Raw genomic sequence first — 17248 nt, 5'->3', positions numbered from 1 at the left:
TTTGACGAGGTCGGACTCGCCTCCAAAACCAAACTGATCTACTCTATCATCCAGCCCAAAAGAGTAGGCCTCTGCACCGCCGCCGTAAAAAGAAATCTCAGTGGGGTCGTCGTCGATGAACTCCTCAGTAACATGCAGCGGCGAGTTGGACATGGAGAACATGGGATTCTGCCTCGTACGTAAAAGCTCTGCCTCAAACGCCTCAGGTGTCAGAACCCCCTTTCTCCTCCCCCCACCCACAGAGCTCGCCGCGCCCCTTCGCCCACCACGCACATGATCCTCATTGCCATTTCTGCAGGGCCGCGGTTGGGAAGTGCTACTCTCTACACACACAAACAAGGGGCTGCAGTGTCCTGCTGCCGGATTGCTGGGGGCACCTTGGAAAGCGAAGTGAGACGGGGAGGTGGCCTTGACAGGTTCTTCCTTCGGAGGGCTAGGGGGTCTGGCGCTGGCGTGCAGAGGGGACTGAAGCTGCTGCTGCTGCTGCTGCTGCTGCTGGTGTGGAAGCTGCTGAAGAGGCGCTGGAGACGGGCTGGCGCTGGAGAAATGTTGGGGCTGAGGTTTCAGTTCTGTTCGGGGCAGAATGCTGGAGATGTGCGCCGAGTGGAAGGACACGGTGGAGGACGGGGAGCCCGGGGCCCGGAGACTGTCGTTGAAGGACAAGCTCTGGAAAAATGAAACCAATACAGACGAAGAAGGAAAGAACGGAGTGAAGGAAGACGTTGAAATACGGGTCTTGTGTTGTAATCCGGGAAAAGTTACTCCACTCACCTGTTTTGGCACATCTGTGGCGAGCGAGCGAGCGGACATTCGTATCCGACTGTTCCTCCTGAACACACAAAACATCGTCAAGATCACCACGTTGAGTTTACGTGGAAACATTCTTTTTACTAGAAGACTGCTATAAACACACCTCTGATAAGGGGTTCTCTTCGCACCATTTTCCCTGACGTAGTCCACAAGCTGCTTCTGGGTCCTTCCACTGGCGCAAAGAGATGAAATTACAATAATGAGGAACGGCGGGACAGTTTTTTTTTTAAGGTGACTGAACAAGAAAGCTCCTTTATTAGAGCGGACGTGAGCCTCTGCTGACGCTTGGTACCTGTATCTGAAGGAGGAACCTCGGGTGAAGAGGATGGCTTTGGATTTGGGTTGGGGTTGGTCAAACAGACGGAAGAAGGAGTGGTACTCCACACAGATCTTCCAGAAGATCTTACACTGGTCTCGACTGCCCATCATAAACTCCAGAGTGTCCTGGTGGGGGCCCTAAAGGGAGGATCAATAAGAAAACCATCCAGTTATCCTCCCAGTGGGTTTGACAGCCAGACTTTACTCATCGTCAGGACAAATTAGGAATCCCTCCAAGAATACACACATGGACTTCTGGGTGAAGCTTGATGAGGAAGCGCTTCCTCTTGAAGCTCAGTTTGCGAATCTTGGACCAGTTGAAGGTGTTTATTTTCGTGGTAGCCTTGGGAACGAAGAGTTAAAGAAGAAAATGAGACGGTGTCCGCTGACCTTGTTATCCAGCATCCGGGGGGAAAACATGAATTGTGGGAATATTGATCACCAAACACAGCTGATACGAAGACCGCAATCACCTGAAAAACCTGAAGGCCCATGTGTGCGACAGCCAGGTTGATCTTGGTGCCTTCCCGGTCAGCCGCTGGGTGGAAGCGGACGCCGTACAGTTCCAGTTTACGGGCAATTTCCAGGATTTGGAAATCCGATTCGGCAGGAGTCTGGCCCCTGGTATAAAAGACAGGAGCAGTACACACAGGTCACAATCTGATCTCAGCATAGCAGGATAAACAGGAACCTTTACAATCAAACACAATCCAAGGATTCATCCACGAGCCTGTTTCTTTAAGCAAAACCTTTTATATTCTGAAACCACACCTATTGTATCTTTACATTGCACTTTTATGAGGAAGATAATCGGAGCGCGGTGCAGCTGTGCTGCTGTGAAAGCAAAAGTAAACACTGGACCACCTTAAAGCTGGTGAGGAGGTTTCAGAGCGGCGGCAGTTGAATCCCACTGCAGGATGAACGAGGTGTGAAAGGTTCGCAGGAGGGTTTTGGAACAATTGTCGCACAAATGCGGCGAGTTTGAGCTGATTGACGAGCAACACGATGTCATAAACACACAGATATCCTCAACCTGGTGACGTCACGTCCAGTAAATCATGGAAACAGGATAATCTGCTCCGATAGCGCAGCGTTTGGTCGAGATAGAAAAGTGGGCGCGAAACCAACGACTGCAGCTCATTTCAAATTTGCCCGGTACCAAATGTTCACTCTGATCTGCAATAACAGGCATGAAAACCCCCTTAAAAGGTCTTCAATCCTGGAAGCCCTGCAAGCATTTCTTTCCACAGCTCAACTAGCAGTTGTACAGCCAAGGATCCTTGTAATTTGACACCAGTTTCACAGTCTTCTTCTCATGACCTTATAAACAAATCCCAGATAAGTTGGTGTCAGCTAATGTGGGGAAAAAAACATCCAGGGCGGCTTGAAGGTAAAGTTCTCTCCTGAAATGAGCTGGTAAACATGGAGCCAGCCTCTTAATTCAACTCTTAAAACCATCCACGTTGTGATGTGACACATTAATATGGAAGGAATAACAAGCTCCACTTTAAACCAAAACATACAAAACAATGGACCTTCAGACTTTTGGAGTGACTGAATAGTTCATGATTAAAGAAGCAGTAGCCTCACTAATACAGCTTTTTAAAAATCCTCATTTTGTATAGAGAAATCCTTGTTAAATGCGCAATATTGCAAATTTATCGTCATCGCCAATAAGCATTTGCAATCGACATCTGAATATTGATTATTACGTATTCGGCAAATCAGATGGAATCCTACAGCAATAGTTGTTGTTTTTTAAATAGTATATCGCTTAATTTTTTCAACATTACATAATATCTGGTGGCAACCGGCCAAATAAAAATGAGTCGACAAAGTGCTCTATTTAAACACCAAAAACTTCAGTTTTTTAAACTCTATCTTAAGTTACATTGTGATTGCCGAATTCATCGTTATCAAAAAAATCACATGTTCTTCAGTGCAAATTATTTCAATTAATTAAAATTTTTTATTTACCTTAAGAAAACATGGTTTTTGCAAATATCTGTAACTGAGGGACAATTCTAGGAAGGAAATCGAGCTGGATTCTTCCAGTCAAATGACAGAGAAACATATAAGAAAAGAAACATAAGAATAGTATCATCACTTTAAAAGGACTGAGTTCATACGACAAACTAAATACATTAAAGCAAAATGGGAAAATGAACTTCAAGTGGAAATTACTTTTGATGATTGATTCAATATGTGGGAAACAAACCACTCGACCACCAACTCATGACTTAGGAGGGAATTCTCCTACAAGAACCTGCTTCACTTCTTTATTAACTCAAAAAACAATAAAAATAAACATACAAGCTTGAGAAACTGGACATTCTGAAGTGGATCAGTCGAAATGTCAGAAAATTCTTATATCAATAACAAATATCTGGTAAAAATATTGTTATTTGTGAGCAAAAAGCAAAGACTGGGGTAGAGAAACACTGCCGACACTGGATCAGAGGCTAAAAATCTTCTTAATGGAAAAGATAATACACATACTCAGACTCCAAAAAGCACAACTGGAGAAAGAAAGATGGAGGAAATGTATCTGTAATGTTATGATATATAAGATTGAAAAGTACAATACTGGATTATGAACAATGAGCATTGTATACATTTATCTAAAGGCTAGTGTAACATGAAGGCATCTTTGGTTTGCATTTATATTTGTATTTATTAAAAAAATGATCAAATAAAGACTTAAGGGGACGGAATTCAGATTATACGCGCGTTAGCTGCAGTCCTGACTTGTTAACAGAATTCAGACTATTGGCTGTGGTAACCCGTTCAACACTATGGTTGTAATATTAGTTACATTCAGTAATATTGTCAGTAATTGTCAACTTCCTGTGGTTTAACAGAGACGGTTGACACAAGCTTAGATAGTATCATGTCTTGTATGCAGCGCAGTGTGACCATAAATCCCTTATAACTTCTAGGATTTGACAGGCGTTATTTAAAAGCGTGTGATTACAACCAAACCGCATGCTAGGAAGACATATCCATCCAATCATTACCCCATTCTAATTTTGCTCATCCGTTAAGCAGTGAAATCTCCTTAGGGCCCTCCCCTGCCCCACTGGCCTTATGGCTAATAGACCGGCCAGAGCCGGGGATTAGGCCAGGGGAACTCTCCGCTTGTGCTTCCAGGCTGGCAACCAGGGGAAGAGATTAGCACGAGTCTTTAGAGCCGCCTAATGCACCGGGGCTGAAAGGAGCCCCTATTGGCCGTGAGAGAGCGCCGAGCTAACAAGGGGGCTGGCGGTGGGAAAAGTGCAAGAAGGGGAATTGTAAGACAAAAACAGGAGGAAAAGCCCCCTCGTTATGGCTTTCCTGGTAAGAATACACAGTTGTTTCAGTTGAGCTGCCTCATCACAGCGAATACTTTGTTTGAAACCACAAAAGAAACGCAGACGAGCCCGTCAAGGATGTGGCTGCAAAGTCAAAGACAATGTTTTTCTTTTGTTGTCAATTTGGGGGTGAAACAGAGAGATAACTTGGCGATAAACAAATCAATAATAGAAGCACAGAATTCAGAGAAATTATCTGAATCAGAGAGAGAATTTACCGGCGGCTTTGACTCGTTCCCCTAATTATGTTTTTAATCCGCGACATCTGGAGAGAGGAGCATTTAGAAAGAGGAAACTTCTTCCCCGACATCAATCAGATTCACGGTCGACAACGATGACAAATGTTTCCCCAGAATGCAGCACGCATTCATACGTTTTAAAAAGTCTGGCTACAACGAGTGGCGAGAGTTAATGTGCTGTGACAACCAGGAAAAACCACACGACTTCCAGTGCTCTTCAGTCTGAAGTGATAGATGGTGAATATATATTTAGCCAAAGAAAACTAAAAACCGTGGCTCCTTCTGCCGAAAAAACGGAGACCAGGAATATTCTTTTAATATCACATATATCTGAGTAACTGGAAGACTTATCTAAGTTTCATTATGATGAAAACAAACAGCAAAAGGTGACCAGAAATATAGTTTTACCAGCAATACTGATACTCAAAAATAATTCAGATTTTTAATATAAAATAAACTAGCAATGAGAACGAAGATGAGATTAAAAGCTGTGCAGAGCTCATTCTGAGGTCTGACTCCAAACACATTTGACATGGTAGTATTGGAACATGTCAATATTTTGCCATCTAAACCAGCCTCACAGATCTTTTCCTGCCTGAAGCGTCACCGTACGAAGGAAACATCGACAAAACTGACGGATGTTTGCAGCCTGTTCATTTTTACACAGATTTACTGCGAGCAGCAGACACGACACAGCACTGAGGTATCAGCGACGGTACGTAGCAGTGAAACGTTTGCCCTCTGACAGTAACTCTGTTAAAAATACACATGTCGAAGTCTGCAAAATAGTCCCATTGAAGAAGAAGGCTTCAGAAGATTTGACAGCTTTGTGCAACATGCTGCAATGTTAAAATCGGCTTATGATTTTTAACGAGACCGCACGCGCCTTTCAGACGGTAAAACACAATGGAGGCATGTGCCAAATGACCTTCCCATCTATGCGCTAAAACAAATAGAACGTTCGACAGAATCTGTATTTGATGTTTACTGCGGTACAAAGTTCCGGGTCTCGCCAACTCAAGGTTAACTTGGGTTTAGTGTGGCCAATCTGTGTGAAATGAGGCTTGAATCCGACTGATCAGTAAGGATCCAAGAAGTTCTGAAGTTGGACAGTTTTATGTTTTTGTTGTTTAATATCATTTCTGAAACAAAGATGACAAGGCCGTGATGTGAACCCTCCTTAAATTTCCTCAAAATTATGCCATGAAATAGTGAACTAATGCTGCATATTTTCTACCAGTTTTTATCTTTATGTGTCTACAACTGGCATTAGTAAAAAAACAACAACAACAAAATGGATAAAAAGTCCCAGGAGCATAAAAGTATATTTGAAATACTTTGTGATCCTATAATCAAATTCCAATGGATGGAATTTTTTCATGTGGAACAAACTCAAAACGCAGGTTTACTCCTGCTTCATGCAAATTTTAAAATGCAGTCATGTGGCTTCGCAAACAGCAGGTTTTGTTTCTCTTTGTACTGATAAGTAGACGTTGGTGATTGTGCCAAGATAAAAAAAAAAAAAAATAATGAAAGTCAGAGAAAATAAAATAATATTCTACCAAACATCAAATTCCATTCGCGGCCCCCCCGCAAACAACCCTGAGTATCTGAACCTAAACTTAAGACTAAACGTAAGACTAGGAGGCTGAGCGACTCCACTGATTGATGAAGCCAGGGAAGACGTGTGATTCATGTCTCATAAAGCTGCTGGTTGCTTCCAGACCAAGTCTGTACAATAAAAAAACATGCGTGCGGTAATGTTGTGGAGTATGGAGATAAAGAAATACTCAAGTTATGTTGATTTGTTAGTGTTTAGGGATGTGTATTTCCAATATTCTCTTCCAATCAACCGTTTCTCTTCTTGCACTGCAACACTTCTTTTCTTTATCTGATCACATGTTCTTATGCGGTGAACGCCAGCAGTATCTGGGGCAGTTTGTAGTTGATGGTCCCTTTTATTTTTCCTCCTTGATTTTTGCATTTCCAGCAGAGCGAGGCCCCATACGATTGGCCAAACGTGTGAAACATGGACACATATAAGTGACTCCGCTTCAATCGGTCTTTTGCAATTCGTATTTTTACAAATTCTGAAATTGCAATGGCGATAAATCTTATTTAAAGCAGACGGAGTACAGACACAAAGCAAATGAGCTCAAGCCTTCATGTATCTTTCATGCAGGTATCAAATACAATGAAAACGTTAAATGTGTGTTTTTTTAAAGTGTCTTTTAAAATCAGCATATCTTTGCGTTTGAATTTGAAACCCAGAGCGGAATAACGACACCTCATGTTAGGACTCATAAACACTTGATTCAGAAGCAGGAACACGTGAGGTGAGAATGGAAAATCAAATTAGCGCCTGAACTGTGCACGACGGAACCGACACTCGACACCAAGCTCAAGTTAGATGTCAGTCATATGGCCGTTTGAAGAAAAAACCCGGGCAGACATGCCACCAGACGCTAACTTTCTCGGTGTTGAGCCCAGAAAAAAAGCCACAATCAGCCGTACGAGATCCACCGACTCTGAAGTTATTATATCGTCACAGCTCTTGTGTGTGCGGCGGGAAACTCACAGATGTCTGCGGTGCAGCTCCATGATCCTCTCCTGCACTTTCTCCTGGTAAGGCAACAGCTTGTTTGTCCTCAGGTAATCCCTGTCTGCTGCATCATCATAGTCACCGATCTCCGCTGTGGTTTGTGGACAAAGAGGAAAACTATGTAATCTGGGAAATCATCTTCAAACACGCTAAAAGAGTCGTAGGCCTGACAGAAGGGATCAAGAGCCTTGTCGTCATTTTATAATCGGCCCACTTTGCGGTGCGATTACTTGCCTTTGCCTCTGTGTGTGTTTGAATTTATGTCGTAATTACAGTGCAACCGGTCCTAAAGGCTTTCATCCTCGACTCAAGGCTCCTTGTTTTGGTTTAAGGCCTCGGATGAAGTCTGGTTTAACACAGGCTCAAGGACTTTTTCATGTCACTGCCGAGCATAAAACACACCGGAAATCAGCTCAATTTAGATTAATTTTCTAACGTTTGCATCGGTAAAATGACAGCAGTAAGTAAACTGCTGCAGAGATAAAAATCAACTTGCATATTTATCAAGTTTAAAATCTAAAAACGTCAGTGATGTCTTGTTTTCGCGGTTACAATAAACTAACCGTGACCGTCTTATAAACGTGTACAGAGCTTGTGTGATTGCCTGAGTGATGTCATCGATTTTTGGGAGCGGTCCGGAGTGATGCTAAGTTCCAGATGGGTCTATTCCTGCAGCTCCTTCACTGCTTTGCTCTCAGGCTGACTCCTGTTTTCTCATCTGGTCTCAGTGTTTGTGTGATTTAACCATGTGGTTACTGACGGCCTTGTAGGAAGAGGCGGTGCTGAACTCAGGGGAAGAAGGAAACTAATATTAAGAATATTAAAACCTGCAGACAGGAATATGTTCCAAAGACAATCTTTGAAATAAAAAAAATGGATCTTAGAAATTACGGCTAACGGAAGGTTGAAATGATTCGAACACAATACGAGCATTGTTGATAGCAAATCGAAACAATTGTCAGACAACCAGCGAGTGCAGTTAAAATAGAATAATATAAAACGTACACTGGACAAGGTGAGAGGCCAGCAGGGCTCCGGTATTCTCCGAGCAGATCAGCCTGCCCTCCATCAGATCTCGTTTTATCTGCAGCGAGAACAAATACCTGCGCACACACACACACACACACACACACACACACACACACACACACACACACACACACACACACACAAAAAGCACAGAAGCTTAATGCCCATCTGTTTATGTCCTGTGAAGAGTAAATAAGCCCAAAACAAGCCCATCTTGGATTAATTTAAGTATCTCTCACAGTGTTACGTGTAATTTTTAAACATTTGACCAAGTAACTCCCAGAAACAGTTTTTATTGTTAATAGAAAAATGCATTTCTTTCCTATTTTGAGAGTTTTCAAATCATTTTTTCCAGAACAACAAATACTGTAATCCCAAAAAAAGCCCCGAAATCCATTATTATGAGCTTCTGAAATTGGAGAGAAAAATCTGTTTCGTTTCTAAAGCTTCTGTAACACAGGCATGAGATAAAACGCAATATCCAGTCGGAAATTACAGTCACTGACCTGGTGTACTCCTCCTGCAGCTGACCGGGGTCCGGGGGAAAGAATTTCACTGACAGCCTAAAGAGAGTATTTGCAGGTCCTGGAAAAAAAAAAAAAAAAAGAGGATGAAATACCGCAGGCGCATTTTATTTCAGTGGAATTTGAGTGAATGTTTGAGCTGACTTACGTCTGACTTGTTTTGCAACGGGCTTGGTGGGCTCCAGCCAAACCTGAGGAGAAAAAAAACAAAAAACAAGATCACCTTAAAGCGTTGGAGATACAACGATCTGAGTGACTATTTCCTTCCATCGTCATCCCAACAACGGCAGGGAAATGTTGCAGTGTTTTCACGTGGGGGGGGGACGACTGCCTCAAATGCCTCACTGTACAGCCTCGCTCGCTCCCCTACATCTGGGCCTGATTGAGGGAGGAATGCTCCAGACAGATGCACTGAGAAATTGGTACGATGTGCCCAAACTCAGCCCCTTTACTGCTACACATGTTCTGCAGATGTAGGACATGAAGACAAATTTAGCCCAACTGTTGACGCTTGTTCGTCCGATCAGATTGAATCGCGGCGCGCTTGAGTTCTTTCCTCCTTGTTTCTGCAGACGAATGTCTCAGCCCTGCAGAGTGATGACTGCAAACCAGAAGAATTACGCTTTTTTGTTTTATTGAAAATGTAATTTTAACGGGCATTACGCACCAGCAAGATTTGTGGGACTATAAATCATCAAGTGTAGTTCAATATCCCAATTGTAAAAGACTTAGCGTTTCTACAGGCAAACAGTGTTAAAGTATGAGACTTCAGGAAATATAGCGATCTGTTTCATATTGCCAACGTACAACCCAGAAAGTAATGCTGGGCAGGTTTTTGTGGCATTAACACAGACTCTGGGATTTAACAAAGCTGCATTATCTTTACAACGAAATCTCTCTTAAAAGAAAAAGAAGAAAAAAAAAAAGGGCTCAAATACAAGCAATAAAAGAAAGTTTGAACAAATAAAATGTCTCTACAGGGCGACGGTTATAAAAATGTATCCAAAATGCCATGCGGAGGTTGTGGTCCGACCATTTTCATTCATATCTGTTGGATTATTTTACAGGATTAACGTCTCACTTCATAATTTAGTCCAATATGTGCCCGTGAAGGATTATAATCACAACAAGGCTGAAAATGACATTATTGTGCGATGTGATGACTCTGCAGCCACGATTTTCCCATTTAGCTTCAAAACTCAGTCCTGTGGGGTTTTTTTTTTTAACCGATATATTATGTTTTAGAATATAAAGTTGCTGAGCCTCGTTTCAAGCTCCTCAAGTTGGGCTGGACAAGTTAACACATGACTACCACGTTAGGACATTAACAACAATGTTAGTGCACGTTGACGCTTGCCTTGATTGGCTCCGACTATTCAGACAGGTTCCACACAGCGGGGAACAATATGAGCTCGGGATTACTGTCACACTTCTACACTACTGCTGAAGAGTAAATAGAAATAATACACGAGCGTCCAGGACTCTTATGTACCATATTTATCTGAATATAACATGATTCTGGTTATTATGAAGCCACTCCCACCTTACTGGGGTCATATGTGGAGTTAGTTTTAAGTAATAAGAAGAGAAGTCATTTTAATTACATTTTAACCCTTTTTTTTTTTACTGATGTTTTTACGCTGCAATTACAATATAAACTTTACAATTAAATTCAATTTCTCGTGAAATAAGTAGCAATAAATCTAACTGATAAAAATGCCCGGTCACACTTTGAACCCATGGTAATGAAAATCAGATTTTTGTGGTCAACACAATGACTAAAGTCGCCTGTAGCCTGTCTTCAGTCTCTATTGTCCTCTAGCTCGTCCTCCCGCCTCGCTGGGTTCCCTCCATCGATCGTCTGTCTCTACTCCTCATCCTCGCTGCGGTCAAAAACATCTGAGCTGCCGCATTTTAAAAGCTTGAAGCGACTTGTTGACAACAATGTCCAGAACACGCAGCTGGTTTATTATTATTATTATTCCCTCAATGTGACCACATGCTCACCTGACCGAATCACCGGACGCTCAACATTATACCCCGAATATAAGAAAAAGAGACATTTTACAGACCTTTCAACTGGGTCAGACTCAAACTCTCAAACTTCTTGACACTTTTCTGACCGACTCGATCAAATAAGAGCATACCCTGTTGTTAAAACATATTATTTGTAGTAAATGCTGTTGGGAAATCAAATGGTTTGTTTATATTACATCGAGGATAAAAATGCATAATGCACTACTTTTTAATTCATTATTGAAATTTTGCACACAATGATGTGCTCAAAAAGTTTTGTTTATGTTTGTATTATTGCTTATCTATGCAACAATTCAAATTTACAAACTTAACTAAACACCGGAACTCATGTAACAATCATGTAATCATGTTTCAGCACAGAAGAACTGACTTTCACCTGCAGCACTCCACTGTCTGAACTCCACTGTGAATGAAAACAACCATACGCAACTATGACTAAATCAAATTTTGTAATCAAACTGAAATTTGGGCAATTTCAAACAAGGGGATTTACCCAAATTGCCTCCCAGCTTTTACATGTTACTCAACCGGGTCAACCGATGTTCAGGACTTCAGGTACAGTTTGGCTGCTTTCATGCGATCGGGAAAGAAACATTCCCCCTAAGTGCAGAGCAACGGACATATTGTGTATACACTCTTTGGTTTTCAGTACTTGAAGTGGTCGAATATATGAGCTGAAAGGCCGGCAGATCTCTCTAAACAACACCGGCTCCGTTCCCTTTGAAGAGAAATATGTAGTGTTTCCATGCTCCTCTGTGATACTTCACAAAAAATGAAAAATAAAAACCCTGGTGGTCTTGAATTATACTAATAATTCTAGAGGATGAAACAACGGAAAGTTTGACAGCTGTATTTGAATTGTTAAGAAATATTCCTGGACTATATAGACCAGTGAAGTCCAGTGAAAACCGGATTTCCTCTCGGCTTGCGGTTCGAGACGAGGCTGGCGGAAAGCTACTAAGTCACTGGGAAGTGACTTCAGTCATCAGGCCGCGACCTTCGACCTTTTAAACGCTTAGCTCTACGGTCAGTTTTAAAAAAAGCCGACTGCTGTACATACCCAGTTCATCTGCATGTTCTGATACTCCAGGCCAAAGTAATCACTCTCCATGAGGTTGCCTCTGTGGAAAGCCTCGGCGAGGAGGGCCTGTCCAAAAGCTTTCGACTGAAAGAGACAAAGGAGACAGAAAAATCCATCAGTGCTTTTATCCTCGTGAGGAACACAACGGCTTTAAACATGCACCCCCAGCACGGAGAGGAACGGCATCAAGTACAAAATATTTAGTAACTCCATTTTTCTCTCTTCTGCTCGGGTGGAGGGAACTAAACACAGTCCGTCTGTGTGGCGCAGAAAATATTTGGCGTCTGTAAATGATCCACTTCATTGTGTGTTTTACGGCCGCTTATGTTCCATCTGTCAATTCAAATAGTTTCCTCGACTTGTACAAGCGAAAAAAAAGAAAAAAAAGAAAAAGTGTTCCATTGTTACTGCGCTGTTGTCTGAACACAGAAAGGCCAAAAGAGGGAAGAAAGAAAGAAAGAAAGAAAAAAAAAAAAAGAGTCTCAGGCAGGAAATGTGCACTAGTTTACCTTCGCAGTGCTCTGGGGTTTGTTTTCACTAAACGAAAAACTAATTACAACGTACTAAGAACACACTGATCTTGAGGTTTGGAATCCTCGCCTGTGACTTTTTTGGGAGAAAATTATAGCCTCAGACATCTGGTTGTAATGTGAAATAGTATTTTTAAAAGAAACATAAAAAGAACTGCTTCGCCTCGGCCGGAGTGAAGCGTCTCAAAAGAAGCAGGGAGTCTACTACCGTCGGCCTTTTATTTCGTTTTTTCACTGCTTTGATACGGCCGTGTGTTCAGAAACAAATCTATAAATCGCAGGTGGAACCGGCAGCCATGAATTTAGGAACCCCCAACCCCCCCCCCCGGCAGCTGATGTCAAGCAGAGAGCAAAAAGCCAGCGTGGTGGAATACTTAGTCCAGGGTGCCTCTGAGTGCACGCCAAACACAGGGATGAATGAATGGAGCCCGTTAGGAGGTGTTCCTTCGGTGGGCAGCAGAGATTCTGTGTGATTGCGAACCGAGCTCACAGCAGACAGAGCCAACGCCTGAATGCTTTTGTCAACAATGTTATTAAGCCAGGAGGCGAATCGTCCCTGTGGTTGGACGTCTCCACGCAGTAATCCCGCTTTCTCCCGAAGTTTATGGCGTACGCCTCGTTCTGCTGCTCTACGGGCGTAAACGGGAGGCGGAATCCGGCAGAAAAACGGAGGATTTGGCGCTTAAAGTGGCAACGCCAAACATGCTGAGCAGAGCAATGGACCTGAACAACACAGAATTTCATCCAAAGTCGTATTTAAGATGCTTAAGATTTCCCCCCCTTTTTTTTTTTTTAAACTCGGTGTTCATGTCTTTTCTGGAATCCCTCCTCTGCGTGGCTCATTAACTTTCCGTCTCGACGTTAAAAGCAGCGAGCCCGTCTCAAAGGACAGTGCGATTGCACCGAGACGTTCAAGCTTTATCTTTTACAATCTGAGAGAGGAGGGGTGGCATTTTCACTGGGATCCAACGTGCTGCCAGGCAGCCCACAAAAACGACATTGCTGGAAATCACCTTCAGCTCTCCCACTCTGCATGAATGCACAAAAAGTATGCACGTCGCACTCGGCGGCGGCGGCGGCGGCTGCAGACAGCGGGCGTTTCGTACACGGACAGAAGAGTCTGCGGAGAGTTTGACAGCGATAACTGACTTCCTCAAACTGATGAGGCAAGTCCGGTTGTCTCTGTGTGAAAAGATGAGATGTTTACAGTGTTGGTACATAGTTTTAAAACCACTTCAAAGGCACCAACCTTTAAAAACCACAACACACCAGGGGAAGTCACTACACAACACATTGTTTGTAAGTCTGAAAATTCACTGGGTCAAGAACCTTTACATGTAGATGTTCAAGTTTCTACCTAAATATTTGTAAAATATAAATAACACTCTGAATGGGCAATACTGTCAAATTTAAGGCCTTTTTTTTTTTTTTTAAGGTCTTTAACAACAATAGTTTTTCAATATTTTTTTTTTTTTTTTTTTTTGTGTACCAAGACCATCAGATATTGATTTAGGTGAAAAAGATTCAAATTTAGTGTGGTCGGTATTCACTACAAGCAAAAAACAAAAAACAAAAAGAAAAGAAATAAGTAAATTTTGAATTTAACTATTAATATCAAAATGTCTATTTCAACAGACTCAACTTAAAGCTTATATGTTTGACGTATCGAAGTTTCGAAAAGTTTTGCGTTTATATAGAAATGGCAGAAACGCTGACATGAAGTTTTCCTGAAGGGCCACTAGTGGGTGCTGTTATTGATTTTTGTAATGAAATGACACACACGCAGAGAACAATATGCTAGAAACATGTAGTACACAAATTTGTGTGGACAGACGACCAACTTGGATAGTTATTACAGTGACTCCTGACTGTAAAACTAAACTCCCAAGTCCCAGGAGAATCAGGGCGGGACCCATGACACTCGGGAGGAAACGTTATTGTCCATCGACTCGCAAATGTTCCAGCAGAACTACTTGTCTGCAGGAAGACGGGGCCCGAGCTTTTTCAGGAAGCGTTTTCCTCCGTTTGCGTGACAACGGAGTTGAAGCATTGCCAAAAAGTTCCACCCCAGGAGCCATTTTCATAAAACTGCATTTTCAGTCGCTCTGAGCACCAAAATGTTCAGGTTTTATATTTGAAAAGTTTGCCGTGTAAACGGGGCCTAAAATCGTGAGGGACCACACCTCCGAGATGCTACTGAATCTTTTCAAATAATATGCAATCCTTCCAGTAACATACAACACAATAGTTTTCTAGTAAACCACACAGATCCCATCAGGCCAAAGCTCATGTCACATTAACTCGCCTGCTGAACGTGTTTCTATCTCTTCAGATGGATTTCTAACACTCTAATCGTCCCATGGACATCCAGACTGTGGTTTTAAAGACTGACCCTGTGGGGAGATGATCCCCGGCTGTTTGTCTTGTCCAATAACAGCCGTCTCTGAACTCTTTCCACTTGATAAAATAAGATTTCATACAAAAACCCAAAGATATCGTCCCAATGATCAATCTTTCGCCTGAGAGAAAGAAAACACGAAAAAGAAATCTGTATTTTCCACAACACAAATGACCAGAGAGCTCCTCTGCTCCGCGTTGTTATTAAACAGGCAGCATAGTTAATAATAGCAGCACCACGTGAGGACGTCGCGTTCAAGGACATTTCAGGCTGTTGATCTTCTATTATTTAGTCAGTGTTTAGTCAACTTAACGGACCATTTCGGGAAAGCCCACTTAAACAAAGATAGTAGGTTTGAGTATTGTAGGACTACCTGACTAACACTCCAAAAAAATAACATTACAAAACTGAGATTATTTAGTTAAAATGTTACTTAATTAATGCAAATTTGTAATCAACTAAACTTCAAATATTTGTATATGTTCAGATGTTTGACCCCACAGTGAAGCAGTGCACATCAATAATTAAACTGACCACAAAACTGTGACTCCTAAAAGTAGTGGCAATATTACCAGAGCCGATCTGATTTCTTTCCTTCTGGTACTTTGACCATTAATCATTGTGAAGACATTCAATCGGCTGCTGCCTGCTAATCTGTCACAAACCAGCGAGCTGCTACTTACAGGCCCATCTGGCATCTTGATTCCTGACACATCTGTGACGTGACAGTGAGATCCGGCCGACTTTGTTCACACCCAAGTTGTGGTCGGAGCGTCGGGCTCATCTCCGAGCGCCGACGTTAAGAGGCGGGTCAGTGGGTCACCCAATCAAGTTCCCAAAGCAGGAGGGATTATGACAAACAGATGTTTCTCTGGGAGACAAATCTTCCCCTGTGTGTGACTGAGTGCAAAAGAAGGACCTGGAAAAACCAACCGGAGCTACGGGAGGAAACGGTCTTTCCCATGCATAAAGAGAAGAAGCAGATAGCGGACTGAAACCACACACAGGTGTAACCAAATATCACCCCACTCATTCAAAACCTTGGATTCAACTCCAGGGCTTGGGTGTATCTTGCACGACAGGTTAAGCGTGGTGTGAGGCCAGCGGTGAATAGCATGGAGCTCCATGGGAACCTCCCACTCACAGCAGGGGTTTGTCGGGGCTTGCATTCGGAACAGTTTGATGTGCTTTGTTGAAGCGCTGCCACCGGGAGACGTTCCCACCGATGACCTTTTTAACAGCTCGGCACGCCAGTGGCCATTGTCACAAGTCCACAGGCTCTTTGAAGCCTTTCTTAACCACACAGCAGCTTTTATTCTGTGAGCCACTGCTGGGTTTCTTTTCCCGGCCGGGCTTCAGGACACACCTGAGGACAGCTGGTAACAGCGTTTTGTTGGCTGGTAAACACCGCGTGGTAATCAGGATCAGGTGTTTTGCCTTCTGCTCAGGTCGCCGGTGTAACACACATCAAGTGTCCACTGAGCCACCAAAGTACACAAAGTTTAATGTAATGTCTGGTCGACATTTCGGTCGCTATAAAAAAAATTAAAAATACTGAAAATTTTGCATTTTCCTACTCCAGTTGAACCTGTCCTCAGACTATGTTGCTCAAAACAAATGCCCTGCTAATGTTTTGATGAGAAAAGCATATTTTAGAATATCTGCCTATGGTTTTAATCGTAAAAATGCAAAAAGGCATAATTTCTCCAGAAAAAAAATATTTTGAAGTGCAAGGTTCAATAAAACAATAAAATGTTTTGGGGTTTTTCAAGTTTTCAATCTGCATTTATAGGTTAAAAAAAAAAAAAAATGAAATGGTATGCATCATCAACTTTGAGAAAAACATGACAGTGCAAGTGCAAGAACAACCTACGCCTCTATCCAGATTGCCACAGAGTCCAGTATTGTTCCTTTCTGTTACAGAATGTTTTCAGAGGAAAGTAAGAAAATCTGCAGTTTTCTGAAAAGTTGAAATTCTTCCGACTGAAAGTGCTCATGTGTGAACCGACGAAGGAAACCCTTGCAGAACAGCGACAGATTGGTGCTGCGTGTTAAAAGGCGTTCAACAAGCTCTTCCACACACAGCCGTTAGACCGCTCAGCCACTTCACCACACAGTGGGACAGTGTGAGTGTTTTGTAAGGGGACGAGAGCCGAGTGCTCCTCGGCGATGAGGAACAAGGGTGCTTCTTCTTTTTGGAGCACCCACATGAAACGCAGGCTCCGTGTTTTTCCTCTTACTCCCTACGGAGGTATTGAAACCTTTTGCACGTTATTCGCTCCGTGGTCAAAACAAGACACAAGTTCTCTTCCCCACTTTTTTGAACTCCC

General features: G+C 42.6%; 1 protein-coding gene across 3 annotated transcripts in view; it reads right to left on the bottom strand.

Annotated features, from left to right (window-relative positions):
• The window catches only part of farp2 (FERM, RhoGEF and pleckstrin domain protein 2), a 39739-nt gene that overhangs the window by 15474 nt on the left and 7017 nt on the right, over positions 1-17248 (bottom strand). For all 3 annotated transcript variants that reach the window (XM_080472869.1, XM_080472870.1, XM_080472871.1), the window contains exons 3-13: positions 11970-12074; positions 9021-9063; positions 8855-8933; positions 8325-8422; positions 7296-7410; positions 1602-1749; positions 1376-1471; positions 1103-1266; positions 914-982; positions 772-829; positions 378-666 (exon numbers count right to left, since the gene is read on the bottom strand). In XM_080472869.1, the coding sequence (XP_080328995.1) occupies positions 378-666; positions 772-829; positions 914-982; positions 1103-1266; positions 1376-1471; positions 1602-1749; positions 7296-7410; positions 8325-8422; positions 8855-8933; positions 9021-9063; positions 11970-12074 (1264 nt within the window). The remainder of the gene's footprint in view (positions 1-377; positions 667-771; positions 830-913; positions 983-1102; positions 1267-1375; positions 1472-1601; positions 1750-7295; positions 7411-8324; positions 8423-8854; positions 8934-9020; positions 9064-11969; positions 12075-17248) is intronic.

Source organism: Lipophrys pholis (assembly GCF_963383615.2).
Source record: "Lipophrys pholis genome assembly, chromosome: 10".
Taxonomy (NCBI): domain Eukaryota; kingdom Metazoa; phylum Chordata; class Actinopteri; order Blenniiformes; family Blenniidae; genus Lipophrys; species Lipophrys pholis.
The sequence above is the reverse complement of the archived record's forward strand: the minus strand, read 5'-3'. Positions and strand labels throughout refer to the sequence as shown.